The sequence below is a fragment of the Panicum virgatum genome, chromosome 2N (genome assembly GCF_016808335.1).
Source record: "Panicum virgatum strain AP13 chromosome 2N, P.virgatum_v5, whole genome shotgun sequence".
Lineage (NCBI taxonomy): Eukaryota > Viridiplantae > Streptophyta > Magnoliopsida > Poales > Poaceae > Panicum > Panicum virgatum.
Genome location: NC_053146.1, coordinates 59,262,973 through 59,279,248, shown reverse-complemented (window position 1 = coordinate 59,279,248; position 16,276 = coordinate 59,262,973). Strand labels below are relative to the sequence as shown.

The 16,276-nt window shown below is 46.2% G+C and overlaps 1 protein-coding gene across 1 annotated transcript; it reads left to right on the top strand.

Moving 5' to 3' along the window:
• The first annotated feature begins 11,854 nt into the window (after positions 1 to 11,854).
• LOC120661433 (anthocyanidin 3-O-glucosyltransferase 2-like) lies at positions 11,855 to 13,596 on the top strand. The gene has a single exon (XM_039940300.1). It carries the CDS (start codon positions 11,970 to 11,972, stop codon positions 13,398 to 13,400), a length of 1,431 nt encoding a protein of 476 aa, XP_039796234.1. The 5' UTR covers positions 11,855 to 11,969; the 3' UTR covers positions 13,401 to 13,596.
• Positions 13,597 to 16,276: the final 2,680 nt, after the last annotated feature.

The following is a 16,276-nucleotide window of genomic DNA, read 5'->3' as shown; positions in this document are numbered from 1 at the left end:
GATATTTCATACGGTGGCCGCCGCTACTACAGGGCGTCTGGCCCTGTGGGGAAGCCGGAGGCGAGGGAGATGGCGGGCGGTAACCTCACCGCGGGGAGCGACAGTTTCGTGGAGAAGGTGCCTGCTGCCTTCCACAAGAAGCAAGCTGATAAGGTGCCTTCCTGGATGCCAGACCTGCCTTGCCATTCGTGTGAAAGTTCTGCAGTGGGTCTGGGTGCTTTGGAGCCAATGAGGGAGGAGGCCAGCCAGGTACTTTCGGCGCTCGAGCGGCCAATTCGAGGCCAACTTGTGCTGCCGGATCTGAACCAGCAGGGAGCGGTTGAGGACCACGGGACTGAACAATGTGCTGAGCAAGGGGCAGAGAGGGAGGACCACGGGACTGAACAATGTGCTGAGCAAGGGGCAGAGAGGGAGGACCAGGATCAAATGCTGCATGTGGCAACGTGGGCAATGGAGGAACCGATGAGGAGCAATCAGGACAGGAAGCAGTTCTGGGCCTTGGAGCTTTGGGCTAGGCAACGTCAGATGATGATGTGGGGCCGAAAATTGTTACAACGGAGGCACAGGGTGATGTTGGGCCTGGGGGCCTGGAATTGGTGTTTTCGGATGTCTTCGTGGATGGGCCAGGTAGCGACTTGACTGCGGGCTGCACTAAGTCGACCCAACCGTCTGCCATTTTGGTGGACCAGGTGCTGGGGGGTATCAACACGGGTGTGCAGGATGTTCTGTCGACCTTCACGACTGGAGCTATGGCTGAGGAGCCCACTGAGGTGGGTCATGTTGCTGAGACCCAAGATCTGATGCTGTTGGGCCGGCGGGTGCTGGGTCAAGCAGAGGGGCATCTTAATAGTGAGCGGTCTGCAAACAAATCATCACCAGGGGGGCTTGTGAGGCTCACGGTCCCGCTGAGAAAATCACTACTGTCGGTTCCCCCATAGCTACGTTCTAAAGTTGGGGGCTCGAAGAAGACGACAACAGTTGATGGTGCGGCGAGGCGCAGCTCCAAGGGAAAGGGGGCAACTAAAGAACTGGCAGTTGATGATCAGGCAACGGTGTTTCTGCTCAAGGCCAATGGAATTGTTCTAGATGCGGAGGACTTGCCGGGGCAGGCACAACAGAAGTTGGCTGAACAGTTTGTCAACCCTCTCCGGGAGGAAATTGTGGGAGGCATGAGGGTAGCTTTTGGGCTGCCGGAGGTGGGGGGCGTTGATGTGCTCAGCCCGCTACTTCTGGAGGAGGACTCTGATCTCAATGCTTGAGTGGCCGACGCGGCCGTGTGGGTGCTTGCAGGCTGTTCAAGCAAGCATGTGTATCTTTACTTTCCTGTCAGTTCCTTGTCCTAGTTCTAGTTTGAGGTTGGAGGAGTTGTGTTTGTGGTGTCTTGTACGTTGGTTTTGGTTGTGTTATGCTCGAGGGGCTGTGTCTGTGTGTTGTTTTGTACTAGGGAGATGGTTTTCCTGGCTAGGAGCTCTGCTATGTATGAGGGGCATTGTTCGTGGGTTGTTTTGCTCTAGGGGGGTTCTGAGGTGTGCTGCAGTTCTCAATGATTGATCAAAACCGCGTTGTGTTAAATTGGAATGCAAGGGGGCTAAACAACAGTGCACGAAGGAAGGTTGTCAGGGATCTGGTGGCTGACACCAGAGCTACAGTGGTTGCAATTCAGGAAACTAAAATGGAGGCAATTGGTCGGGCAGTGGTAATAGAAACACTTGGGGATCGATTTGTAGAGAACTTTGTGGTTTTGCCTGCTTCGGGGACCAGAGGAGGAATTCTCTTGGCGGTTGATGAAGACTTCTATAGGCTGGAATGCACTGAATTGGGCATTCATTCAGTAACCGCGCTGATCAGAGCAGCCTCAGGTCATGTGCAGTGGCATATAACTGTTGTTTACGGACCCCAGGAAGACAATGAGAAATTGATGTTTCTGGCTGAGTTAAGATGGATGAAGCAGGTGGTCTCGGATAACTGGCTGCTTATTGGGGACTTCAACTTGATTTTACATGCGGCTGACAAAAGTAACACGAACTTGAATAGAAGATTAATGGGGGCCTTCCGGGACGTGGTGCAGGACCTTGAGCTGAAAGAGCTGAACCTACGGGGGAGGAAATTTACTTGGTCCAATGACAGAACACAGACAAGAATTGATCGCGCTTTTTGTTCGGCCGCCTGGGATCTAATGATGCCAAGTGCAGTCCTGTAAGCTTTGTCATCAAAGGTGTCGGACCACTGTCCTTTGCTCATTGCCGGAAATGTAACAGTGAAACGGTACATGGGGTTCAGGTTCGAGGCGTTTTGGCCGAGGCTACAGGGTTATCATGATATTGTGGCCGCTGCGTGGGGCAGAAGCACTAGACTGACAAATCCGTTCCTGCGTCTTCTTGTCAAATTATAGAGAACAAGTAAAGCGCTGCGTCGTTGGGCTAGAGGTCTTATTGGGCACACCAAAATCCTAATCAAGGCAGCGAGTCAGCTCATTGGTATCTTGGATGTGGTACAGGATTACAGGGAACTCACCGTGTATGAGATACGGCTAAAACGAGATGTTAAGGCAAGGCTACTGGCTTTAACTGCAGTCGAGAAGCTGAGGGCAAAGCAGGCTTCCCGTTTGACGGCAATTCAGGCAGCTGAGGCGAATGCAAAATTGTTCTATCTCCAGGCAAATGGAAGAAGGCGGAAAAATTACATCAGCTCTATTCAAACAGATGTTGGTATCTCTTTTGCTCATGATGATAAGGCCGCAAAACTCTTTGAGCACTATAGCAGGCATTTTGGTACTCCACCTCCTCGAGACTTTTCGCTGAATTGGGAGCAGCTTGGCATCAACAGACATGATCTTTCGTCCTTGGAGGAAGCCTTCACAGAGGAGGAGATCAAAGCGGTCATTGTGGAAATTGCTGCAGAAAAGGCGCCTGGACCAGACGGCTACATTGGCGTCTTCTTCAAGAAAAGTTGGGAGATTATAAAGAATGACCTACTGAGTGCTTTTGAGTACTTCCACATGATGCATGATCAGCACTTCTCACAGCTTAACACGGCACATCTGGTGCTAATTCCCAAGAAGGCAGATGCAAAATGGATAAATGATTTTCGGCCCATCAGCTTAACACACTCGTTTGGGAAAATTGTGTCCAAACTCCTGGTGTCTAGGCTTGCGCCTGAGCTAAATGGTATGGTCTCAAGAGCACAAAGCGCCTTCATAAAAAGAAGAAGCATTCAAAACAATTTTTTATACACCCAAAATCTGGTCAGGGCAATGCACAGGGAAAAAAAGGACGTTTTGTTCCTAAAGCTTGACATAGCAAAGGCCTTTGATAGCGTGAGGTGGGATTTTCTTATGGAAGTGCTTGAGCATTTTGGCTTTGGACACAGATGGAGAGCTTGGGTGACCACCTTACTAGTGTCATGTTCGACAGCTATACTGCTAAATGGCTCAAGGGGTCTCTGGTATAGGCATCGCAGAGGGCTACGACAGGGCGATCCTCTGTCGCCGATGCTCTTTATTCTAGTTATGGAGCCACTGCAGAGATTACTTGAAATTGCAACGGAGGATGGTCTGCTGACGCCTCTCAACAACCGATCGGCCAGGTTATGGTGCACTATGTACGCTGATGATGCAGCTATTTTTCTCAACCCGGTTAAGGATGAAATAAATGTGATTGCTGAGGTACTTAAAATCTTTGGCCATGCATCGGGATTGTCGGTAAATCAGAGCAAGTGTGCTGTACACCCAGTCAGATGTGAGAACATGGACTTGGACGACATTATGCAGGGCTTTCCATGTCAGATCAAAGCTTTTCCATGCACATACCTGGGTTTGCCGCTGCATGTCAAACATCTACGCCGGGTGGACTACCAACCACTGATAGATAAGCTTGGAAACAGACTCTCGGCGTGGAGGGGGAGGTTCCTAAATAAAGCGGGTCGTCTAAAGCTGATGACAACTGTACTTACTTCAATGCCAACTTTCTTTTTGACAGTCTTTGCTCCGAAGAAATGGGTAATAAAACGGATGGACAAAATTCGAAGAAGCTTCATGTGGAAAGGATCATTGGATGCTAATGGTGGGCATTGCCTAGTGAGTTGGGCCAAAGTAAAGCGACCAAAGAATTTAGGCGGGCTGGGAGTGCTTGATCTTGAATTGTTCAGTCGTGCCTTGCGGTTAAGATGGCTATGGTTTGAATGGACAGAACCGAACAGGCCCTAGGTAGGAACTAATGTTCCTTGTGATGAGTTTGACAAGCAGTTGTTTCGGGCATGTACACGGGTCAGTGTTGGACATGGTGCTAAGGCAAAATTCTGGGATTCAACTTGGGTGCAAGGGCGGGCGCCAAGGGATCTAGCGCCAAACCTATACAAGTTAGCCTGGAGGAAGAACCTGACTGTCAGGGAGGAGCTGCAGAATCATAATTGGACTCGTGGTCTATGGCGCATGTCGTCGGCACTGGAAATGGCAGAATTTGTCATGCTTTGGAACTTAGTGCAGGACACTCAGCTTTCGATGCAGCAAGATGAAATTAGATGGTGCTGGACAGCAGACGGACAGTACACTACACAATCGGCGTACAAGGCACAGTTCTGTGGGTCGTATTGCACCTTCGACAGTCAGGCAATTTGGAAAGCTAAAGTTGAGGATAAACATCGCTTCTTTGCCTGGTTATTGGTACAGTGTAAATTGTTGACAGCTGATAAGCTAATCAAGCGGAACTGACCCTATAATCCTATTTGTCCACTTTGTGACCAACTGGAAGAGACGGCGGAACATATGTGCCTGCACTGCGTGTTTGCTCAGGAGGTGTGGCTTCTGGTGTCGAACTGGACGGAAGGGCAGGTGAAGTTACCGGTGCCAGGAACAACAATTCAGGAGTGGTGGAACAACTCCATGCAGGGCCTTGCGAAGGACAAGCAACGTATGGCTGCATTGATGATCTACACGTCCTGGAACGTGTGGAAGGAGCGAAACCGGCGAATCTTTCAAGGAGTTGCTGTTCTGCCTTCAAGAATTTTAGCACTTATAAAGGAAGAAATGAAACTGAGGGAGCTAGCGTGTGGGAGAAGACAGAGCAACTTGGTGTCTTAATGCTGCGGTCCCTTTCGAGTTTCGAGTTTTACGTTTATTTATGTAATACAAACCCTGTAAGATCCGGCATCCTCCTCCTTCTTATATGATATAGCAGTGCTCCTGCTCTTTATTTCAAAAAAAAAAGAATGATGAAAATGGTCCTTATTTCACGGTTGGTAAAGGTCTGAGCCAAGAAGATCCATTGTCTCCCTTGCTCTTCAACTTAGTTGTAGATGTCTTTACTAAAATGTTGTGTAAAGCAGCCAATCAAGGAATAATTGGTGGTCTATTAACAGACCTATATGTAGGTGGTATTGTTAGTCTGCAATATGCGGATGACACAATCCTCTTCCTTGAAAATGATCTCTTACAAGCTTTCCATTTTAAATGGCTGTTAGCTTGTTTTAAAAAACTTTCAGGCATGAGAATCAATTATAATAAAAGTGACCTCATTACCCTTGGCATTTCTGAGGAAGATAAGCTGGCTTTAGCCAGATGCTTCTACTGTAACATTGGAGACTTCCCAATTAAATACCTAGGAGTCCCTCTATATTTCAACAAGCTCAAGAGAGAAGATATTCAACCTGTAGAAGACAAGTTAATGAATAGAGTAGCTGGTTAGAAAGGCAAACTGTTATCTAGTGCTGGCAAGTTGACCCTTCTCAGATCCTGTTTAACAAGTATTCCAATCTATCTCCTCTCTGTTATCAAATTTCCCAAATGGGTCATTGAGAATATTAATTCTTATATGGCTAATTTCCTTTGGAATGATCAAGATGGTAAACACAAATACCATCTCTCTAACTTCCAAAGTCTAACCCAGAGAAACGATTTTGGAGGTTGGGGGATCCTAGATCTTAGTTGCTTGAATATGTGCCTCTTATCTGCTTGGATTAACAGATATCACTTGAGTGAACACTCCATTTGGAAATCAATAATAGATCATAAGTATAATACTGCAAATCCTAATATTTTTTGCTGCTCGGAGTAAGGAGCCTCTCCTTTTTAGAAAGGGGTTCTTTGAGCCAGTAAGGCTGCAAAATTAAGTGTGTCTTTGAAAGTGGGGAATGGTAAAACTATTAGATTTTGGGAGGATCACTGGTTTGGCAACTGTAGCCTAGCAATCCAATTTTGGGACCTTTATGTCCTTGCTGAACAGACCAATAGGTGTATAGCGGAGTTGTGGGATGGGGAAAACCTGTCAATCTCATTTAAGAGACGTGTCTCCCCGAGATTGATGAGAATGTGGCTAGACCTGGTTTCTATAGCTGAATCTATTTCTTATAGCGATGATTGCGATGCCATAATTTGGGCTTTTGATGGTAGTTCTAAGTTCTCAGTCCAGGCAGTTTGTAAGACGATCAGTTTCAGGGGAGTCCAGCCGGCTTTTACTCCTAGTATCTGGGATATTATTGTCCCTCCCCGGATTCATATTTTCCTTTGGCTGTTAGCTAACAACAAGATCTTGACAAGAGATAATCTAGCTAAAAGAAGAAATGTTGAAAACATGAATTGCCTCTTTTGTGATGAGCCTGAATCAGTTCATCATTTGTTCTTTGAATGTGTTGTGGCTAAAGCCTGTTGGGCCTATCTAGCTGATATCTTTCATATTGGCTTTGGTAATGATTTTGAATCAGTGGCTTGTTGGTGGGTTAGTAACACTAGGCATAAAATTATGAACTGCTGCTCATCCGTTCTTATGTGGTGCTTATGGAAAACCCGCAATGAGTTATGTTTTCAAGGCAAAGCTTGGCTGGGAGAGAAACTAATTATAAGAAGAATGATGAACATGTTACAAAACTGGCAGATTCTCTTCTCGGATGGAGACTTGGACTCGCTGAATCAAGTCCTTGTGTCTTTGAATGTCAAGCTGAACCAACCGTTGTCTCTGTTGGGACCAAGCTGGGTGAGTCCACTACAGTCAACTTCGATGGTGATGAGCAGGCCGTTCGGTACCGTCTCCTGGAAGACTGGTCTCTACAATTGCAACTGGAGGCGTCGCTGATACTTCGATGAGAGATCTTAGCCTGTCTGTTGAACAATCCTTGTAATAATTAGATGCTTTTCCTTTCTTGCTGTACTCTGCTCCAGTGGGAGCGTTGCACTGTTTCACGATGAACCTTCAAACATTTGCTTTGTTTCGATGAAATAAAGCGGGGAAACCTTTTCTCTAAAAAAATCAGCTTCAACCTCTTGGTATAGAGTGACTAAAGCTGAGCCCTTCAACGTCATCCTAAAATTCTGAATTTCTAAAAACCTTGCATTCACGTATCATGCAACCAAACTAAAAAGCTGAAGCTGGTTCTAACATACCCCGCCGTCCAAACTTGTTTAAGGACGGAAGGCATTAAAGGTGGGAAAGAAGAAAGCAAAGTATGCCCCGTTTAGATCCCCAAAAACCTCCACAAAAAACCAAACTTTCGATCACATCTCCATCACATCGAAATATTAAATATAACAAATGACCCATGCATGGAGTACTAAATGTAGGTAAATAAAAAAATTAATTGCATAGTTTTGATGTACGTTGCGAGACGAATCTTTTGAGTCTAGTTAGGTCATGGTAGGACAATATCTACCACAAATAAACGAAAATTGCTACAGTGTGCTACAATATTTTCCTCCCAGTGCTGCAGTGTATTTCAGGGAACTAACACACAGCCGTAGTGTATAATATATCCTGTGCGGAAAGCCACATCTTTTTTTTTTGCGACTGCGGAAAGCCACATCTTGTAGAACGGTTCCTTCGTATATTTATCACCACCGAGACATTGCTTTCGAACCATCTCCTCTACTATTCCTGTAGCCACCCGGCAATGGCCATCATTGATCATATGAGCAAATAAAAACGTGAATTAATTAGGGAGATCTGATGAGGCCAATGAAGCACTACAGAAACCACAAGAATCATGCAGCATTCCTCCATCGCTCCTACAAATTAAAGATATGTATGATACATTGATACCGTAGTATTCTGCACTGCGACCTGACAATTCCAGCCAATACAGGTGAAGAGCTAAAAAAACAACAAAGATATAGTGTATTGATTGTCTAAGATTTCAGAATGTTCTATTTGGCCACTATCACCATCAGCACAACTAATTGCTCACTTGTAATTTAGCCACCACGACCTGTATTATCCTAAACAAAGTAAGCTCACATGATTTAAGATATCTTTTTTTTCTAAATTGATGTGTACCTCCTATTTGCACATATCTTTAAGTCACCACGACCTGTCAGTGCGATAGGAGCCCAAGGGCCGACAGGCCTATTGGCCCTGTGCCGCTCGGGAGCCAATAGGGGTGTCGGCCCATTAACCCCCAACTTACACTTGGCCCTTTCGCCGCTTTTTACCGTGGCATCGCTGTGCCCGCCGCCCCTCCACACGACGCCGACGCACGCCGGCGCCCCCCAGTCAGAGCGCACGGGGCGCGTAGGGGGCGCAGGCCGGGTCGCTCCTTGTTCCCGGCAGCGCCGCGCCCATGGTTGCCTCGGTCCGTCAACTGGTAAGATTTTTTATTAAGTCTTTATTAATTACAGTTAAATTATAATATTATATATTAGGCATTTAGTTAGTTTATTGCACTATTGTAATATTATATATATTTTTAGATGAATAATTAATGATTACATTAGGAGAATACAGAATAGAATAGTTTTGCATATGATTTAGTTTGTTTAGGTGAATATTTTAGTATTAGAATAGTATAATACGTTATTACAAGATGTTAGTTTAAACTATAGGTCATTCGCTAATTCGTGAACATTCATAGAGGAATATTAAACATTTAATATCCAGGCTAATTAAATAAATACAACAGCTTAGGGATATGAATTTAAGAAAAGGATTATTTAATGTCCTACTGCTGGCAGTTCAGTTAGGCCAATCTCAATGGAAGTTTAATGGAGAGTTTTTATAATATTAAATATCATCAATTTTGCTGACATAGCAAGAAGAGAGAAGGTTTGAGTTTCATGGGATGTGAGGAGAATTTCATCACTATGAAATTTATCTGACATCGTTACCTAGTTTCCGGTCTAGATAACTATACCTATAAAACTCGGGTCTGGCTAATTAGCGGGGGCGCGTCGGGAGGGGTTAGAACGATTGATTTCCGACATTTGTGTACTTTCCTTTTCTGGTAGTAGAGTACGTGTGCCTCGATGTATTTATATTCCCTTTCGGGCTTCTCTCTACGCTCGGACTCCCTTTTATTTCCGGGCGCTGTCAACTTTTCTCTGGCGCATGTAATTTTGTACACACAATTTCTTCGTCTACATCTATGTCTATTTCTAAAGCACGTAATATTTTCATCTAAATTTTTAATTTGGTCCGCCTTGTGTCTTTGACATGTCAGGTTTAGTCCATCTCGTATGGTGTCGAGTCAGCACTTCGTTCACGATTCGATCACGTAGATCCTTAAAAATTAACGCACGGATGACTATACATCTATGATACTTACCAACTTTATCCGTGGCAACGCATGAGCATATTTACCTAGTCAAATTTTATACATACAAATAAACTTGCACTCCAGAAATTTAGATGCAAAAATTTTATGAATAAACTTTTCCGTATAACCTATGAACATAGAATGGTGCATACAATTTTTTCACATAACTAGTGAATACAAAGTATGCACATAACTTGTGCGCAAAAAGTTTTTTTTCACATACTTCATGAATCATGAAAAATAAATTATGTAGATAAAAGTTATGAAAAAATATATGTGTGTGAACATAATTTGTGAACTATTTTTTGTACACATAATTTATGAACAAAAATTGGACACATAATCTGGATCTGAGACAGAGAAAAAAAGATGAAAAATTGTGAAAGAAAAATATAAGCTAAAAATTATGAACATAAATTGGTGACCAAAATTATGAGATAGGATTATGATAAAAAAAACGTATTGAACTCCCATTGGAGCTCCACCACTCCGCTTGAGCAAGTGGCAGCGGCGAATAAGAAAGGGAAAGGGAATAAGACTCTACCAGAAAGTTGTGCACCACATAGGTGCGGTGCTTTAATGAAGATGGGTCCACTACATGGGTGCACTTGGATGGAAGCCTCCTATTCGATTATGTGGGTACCGAATAGGGACAGCATCGTGTCAAATCGAGCGTTGGATTCAGAACTAGCGGGCGATTGCTAGATTGGATTTGCGCCTCGCCACCCGCTTCTACGGCCACCCCACCTTCCTAAATCCTTTCCATATCGCCTTCCGGATGCTTGCTTCCTGCCCGGTCTCTTTGTTTATTCCGATCAGGTGTACGTTGCCAAGGTTAGCTAATCTGCTCCGGTCATTTGTTAATCCCTGATGCACGGTTCAAGAACCGAGCCCCAGTTTTATACTAGGTAGGTAATGACTTTATTACGGTCCACCGGACGTTTCCGTTGTCGTACAATAGCCTAAATTCATCCACCACCGCAAGAATAGTGGCACACACAAATAATTTCAAAACTTAAAAAGTTGTAGTTCTTAAATTATTCATCAAATTTAAATTTCAATTGCACAATTGTATCTCTTTCAAAAAGACCTACAAAACAAGACCCCATTTGAATATATTTCGACAATATTTTTCAAAACACATAAATTATTTTATGTCTAATGAAAAAATACTAAAATTAATTAGTTAAAATGCTCAACTGATCTACTAAAATTACCTATTATTTATCGAGCAATCAACATTCACCTACCTAACAAAGTTGTTTACCATTATCCACTAATAATGACGCTAAACAATCTATCTTCACAATATGAACTCCAACATCCACTTAACTGAACGCAGGAATGCAAAACAATATTATGTAAACCCATAAGTAATTTTTGCAAATATCACAAGTAAATTAGAATACACGAAAAGTACTTTCACTTAAAAAAATTATATCATTAAAACATAGTAGTGTGAGATCTTATTTTGAAGCTTTTATTAAACCAAACACAACTGTGCAATCGAATTTTGATTTCGATGCTTGGTTTTGAAATTATGATCTTTTTTATTTTGAAATTATGCGCATGGATATGTTTTTTCTTTATCTGGTTGCTCCTCGCGTGTATGCACACACTACTAATACGCTATCGTACGATCGGTCTAATTTACGACCGGCATAAATTAGCTGTGTACCTAATCTTCACAACCGAAATTGACAAGATCAGATGTTGGCAAATCCTGTGCTTGGCCATTGGTGCGAAAATCGAACTGCTCAACCGTCACCATTTATTTTTTGAAAAGCCCATTCATGCTTTACACTGTGAGTGTGAGACACCGTGACACAGAAACAAGCTTTTTTTTCCCGGTTCCAAATCCCCTTTTCATCCCGGTTTTGGAACCGGGATAATGAAGCCGGGACAAAAAAAAGCCCGGACCCTTTAGTCCCGGGTGAAATATTCAATGCAACTCAGAACTCGAACTCGAGATGTCTTGTCTCGTGTGTAATTTCTTTACCACCCCACCAACACACTACATGAAACTTTAGAATGAATGCATTTCTGTTAAACTAACCCGTGAAGGACCCTTTTATCCAGGTTGGAGCCACTAACCGGGACAAAAAACCCCTTTTGTCCGGGTTGGAGCCACCACCCGGGACAAAAGTGATTCTTTTGTCCGGGTTGGAGCCACCACCCGGGACTAAATGGCCAGAGCCTTTTGTCCCGGTTGGAGGCACCAACCGGGACAAAAGTCCCCTGTCCCCCTCACTGGCCTATCTAGCCGTTGGACCCGAGATAAAAATCACATATTGTCCCGGATCCAAAAATAAGGGACAAATAGCCTGGAAAAAAACAGCTGCACGCAAGACCGAGAGCGCGGACACTCTACCAACTCCGCCACCGTGATTGAAAAATCAACATCCCACGCAGTTCGATGCACACTGTATTGTGATTTTTTCCCAACCCAAGCATCCATGGCGACCCCGACCGTCGTCTTGGTGCCCGTGTGGGGCGCCGGCCACCTCATGTCCCTGCTCGAGGCCGGCAAGCGGCTGCTCGCCCGCGCCGGCGGCAAGCTCTCGCTCACCGTGCTCGTCATGCGCCCGCCCACGGAGCAGCTCGCGGCCGAGGTCGAGGGCCACTTCCGCCGGGAGGAGGCATCCGGGCTTGACGTCCGCTTCGTCCACCTTCCAGCCGTGGACCCCCCGACGGACTTCGCCGGCATCGAGGAGTTCGTCTCCCGGTTCGTGCAGATGCACGCGCCGCACGTCCGGGCGGCGATTTCCAGCTTGGCGTCCCCGGTGGCCGCGGTCGTCCTCGACTTCTTCTGCACAACGCTCATCGACGTGTGCCGCGACGTCGCCGTGCCGGCCTACGTCTACTTCACCTCCAACGCGGCGATGCTGGCGCTCATGCTGCGCCTGCCAGCGCTCCACGAGGAGCTGACGGTCGAGTTCGAGGAGATGGAGGGCGCCGTGGATGTGCCCGGGCTGCCGCCGGTGCCGCCGTCCTCGCTCCCGAAGCCGGTGATGGACAAGAAGAACCCGAACTACACGTGGTTCGTGTACCACGGCAGGCGCTTCGCGGAGGCCGACGGCATCATCGTCAACACGGCTGCCGAGCTCGAACGGAGCGCGCTTGCTGCCATCGCCGACGGACGGTGCACGCGCGGCGTCCGTGCCCCGGCGGTCTATCCGATTGGCCCCGTTATCTCGTTCACGCCGCCCCCTGAGCAACCGCACGAGTGCGTGCGGTGGCTCGACGCACAGCCCCCGGCCTCCGTGGCGCTCCTCTGCTTCGGCAGCCTAGGCTTCTTCGCCGCGCCGCAGGCGCACGAGATTGCCCGCGGCCTGGAGCGCAGCGGCCACCGCTTCCTCTGGGTGCTGCGCAGCCCGCCGGCGCCCGGCGCGCGGCACCCAACGGACGCGAACCTCGCCGAGCTGCTCCCCGACGGGTTCCTCGAGAGGACCAAAGACAGAGGCCTGGTGTGGCCGACGTGGGCGCCGCAGAGGGAGATCCTCGCCCACGCCGCGGTGGGGGGTTTCGTCACGCACTGCGGGTGGAACTCCACCGTCGAGAGCCTGTGGCACGGCGTGCCGCTGGCCCCGTGGCCGCTGTACGCCGAGCAGCACATGAACGCGTTCACGCTGGTGGCCGCCATGGGCGTCGCCGTGGCGATGAAGGTGGACAGGAAGCGGGACAACTTCGTGGAGGCCGCGGAGCTGGAGCGAGCGGTGAAGGAGCTATTGGGCGGCGGCGAGGAGGGGAGGAAGGCGAGGGAGAAGGCCATGGAGATGAAGGCCGCGTGCAGGAACGCCGTGGAGGAGGGTGGCTCGTCCGACGCGGCGCTGCACCGGCTAGCAGAGCAGCTTTACAAAGGCGTAGTGGTCACCACGAGTAAGTGACGACGAGACGAGAGGCAGCTCCTCCTATGTCGCATCGCATGTAATGTGTTCGTCGATGCTCCGATTTAGGAGGTATTGTTGCTATTTTTCAAATAAAAGGTTATTGCCTCTCAAACTTGCATATTATAAATAATTGATAAATCTAGAAAAAATTATATGTTTGCTAATATCAATAGTAGAAGCAATATTTGTCTTCTTTTGAATAAAGTATATATTATCATAAAATACGTTACTGAGATGGGTGTGCACTTGACATATGGTGAGCTATGAGCAAGAGCTCCGCAGGACAAAGAGAGAGGCGAAGATGGAGAGCCTGTCTAGGCTGTTTGGCTAACTTGTCAGTTACGGAACGATGAATGCTTCGTTTGGTGGTGCAAATTCAGACAGCATGGGTGTACTTGCCAATGCCCTGGTTGTTGCGCCTTTGGTAGGTAGGATCGCATTGTTGGTAGGACAGTGTAAAAGCCAAGCTTTGTTGGCTTACTGAACTGCCAGCAGTAGTACATTAAATAATCCTTTTCTTAAATTCAAATCCCTAAGCTGTTTTATTTCTTTAATTAGCCCGGATATTAAATGTTTAATATTCCTCTATGCATGTTCACGAATTAGCGACTACAGTTTAAACTAACATCTTGTAATAACTTATTATACTATTCTAATACTAAAATACTCTGTTCCGAAATATTCCGTTTTAAACTCATGCAACGTGGCATAAGGGCCCAGAGCAGTTAAACGCTGGCGCAAGGCCCCAAGGCTGTCTTGTCCCTGGAGGACGATCTCATACCCCAATGAAAAATAGATGGATGGAGTATTCACCTAAACAAACTAAATCGTATGCAATACTATTCTGTTCTCCTAATGTAATAATTAACTATTCATCTAAACAAATGTATAATATTACAATAGCGCAATAAACTAACTAAATACATAAAATATAGTATTGTAATCTAACTGTAATTAATAAAGACTTAATAAAAAAATTTACCGGTTGACGGATCGAGGCAACTGTGGGCGCGGCGCTGCCGGGAACAAGAAACGACCCGGCCTGCGCCCCCTAAGCGCGCCGTGCGTTGACGTCGTGTGGAGGGGTGGCGGGCGGAGCGGCACCATGGTAAAAAGCCCTAATGCTGAATCGACAAGCCCTAATGGAAACTCACGGTCGACTCGACTCACCGACTCCCAGCGCAAATCCGGGTGCTCCTTCTCCTTTCTCCTTCTCCCAGCGCCATTTCCTGTACCCGAGTGCTTCTTCCCCGGCGTCCGTCGCCTGAGTCCGGCCGCCCCCGCCGCGGCCTCCCCCCTCCCTCCGCGTCCGCAGCTCCTGTCTCCCTCCGGCGATCGACGGCCAGCAGATCCGCGCCGGATCCGCGGCAGCGCGGCGCGCCCCGGCGGGGCTACGGTGGCGGAGCAGTGCGGCGGCTCCGCGGGCCGGCAGGGAGGCCCGTGGGAGCAGCGCCGCGGGCCGGCCGGGAGGCGGTGCGGCGGCTCGCGACGAGGTAAGTGATTTTTTTTGCAAAAATTTTTTCTACAAATTTTTTTCATCTGATTTTTTTTGGATTTTCGATGAAATTTTTTTTACCCCGAGTCATTTTTATTTTGTTTTGAATGAAAAAAAATTATCTGAGGTTTTTTTAATGTAAAAGTTTTATCATTATTTTTTTAAGTTTGTTTCTTCCAAAAATTTTCTCTCTCAATTTCTCTCGCTTTTTGATTTTTTTTTCTTTGCAAAATTTTTCAGAGAAAATTTTATCACAAAATGACAAAAAAGTTTCTAAAAAAGAAAAAAAACTGTCGAAAAATCGATCGTACAGACTAAAACTTACGATCGCCCGGAAACTAGTGAACCCGTCTTTTGGTTGGGCTTCTGGCACACGGGTGGAGTCCCGGTCACACATGTGGTAAAATTGGCCCATTTAAAACTCGTTTGATTGTTGGAAGAACAAGAAACTCATTCATATAAATTATCTTCTTCTACCCCTCAAAAAAAAATTATCTTCTCTCTCCATTCGAAACAAATGAATCCGCACCAAGCTTTCCACAGGAAAAGCAATTGCACCTGTACACTTTTGCAGGAATTTCTAAAAAAAATTGCTGATTCGTTTAAGAAGGTAGAATGGCAAATTTACATAAATAGGCACACTCAACCCAACACGGGTACCGCACGCGCTCTGACGAAGCTCCATCTCCTCATGTACTAGTCGAAATACCTCCACGGGCCATATCGCCGGATCTTTTTGCTAATTTTCAGGCGCAAGCTAAATCTAGCATCTCCTTTAGTGTACGTGATGCCTCCTAAGACAGCACCCAAGGTGCCATCGTCCAACCTCAACGTGCTAATGATCTGAAAACCAAACCATAGACCAAAACCATTTCTTCAACCGCTGTCACCAAAACACACCCCACCGTACCCCACCCCATTATTCCCTTCCTCTAAGGGCTCATTTAGTTAGCAACAAATTTTGGGCAATTTTTTTGGCAATGTTTGCAACATTAATTAGAAGTATTAAATATATACTAACTATAAAACTAATTACATGGATAGATGGGAAATCGCGGGGTTATGGAATGGATTTTGTCAGTTATCCATATTTAATACTCCTAATTAGTGGTCAAACTTTCGAAGTTACTGTAGTGCATGAAAAATTTTGGAAAGTAAACAAGGCCTAAAGCTAATCCAATTCAGACCAAATATAGATTTGCATCTAAATCAAACCAAATCATTTCTTCCAACAGATCCCATACTAATTAAGAATCATGCTCTACATTCCGCCACCTTTGTTGCAGCATGCCTGTTACAACGGACATCTAGCTAGCTACCGAGACTCTACGCGCATGCCTGTCTTCTTGTGCTGCCGCTGCAGATGCCGAGGTCATGA

What these genes read in the sequence shown, in the direction of transcription:
- LOC120661433 (XM_039940300.1), top strand. Translation starts at nt 11,970, where the DNA reads ATGGCGACCCCGACCGTCGTCTTGGTGCCCGTGTGGGGCGCCGGCCAC.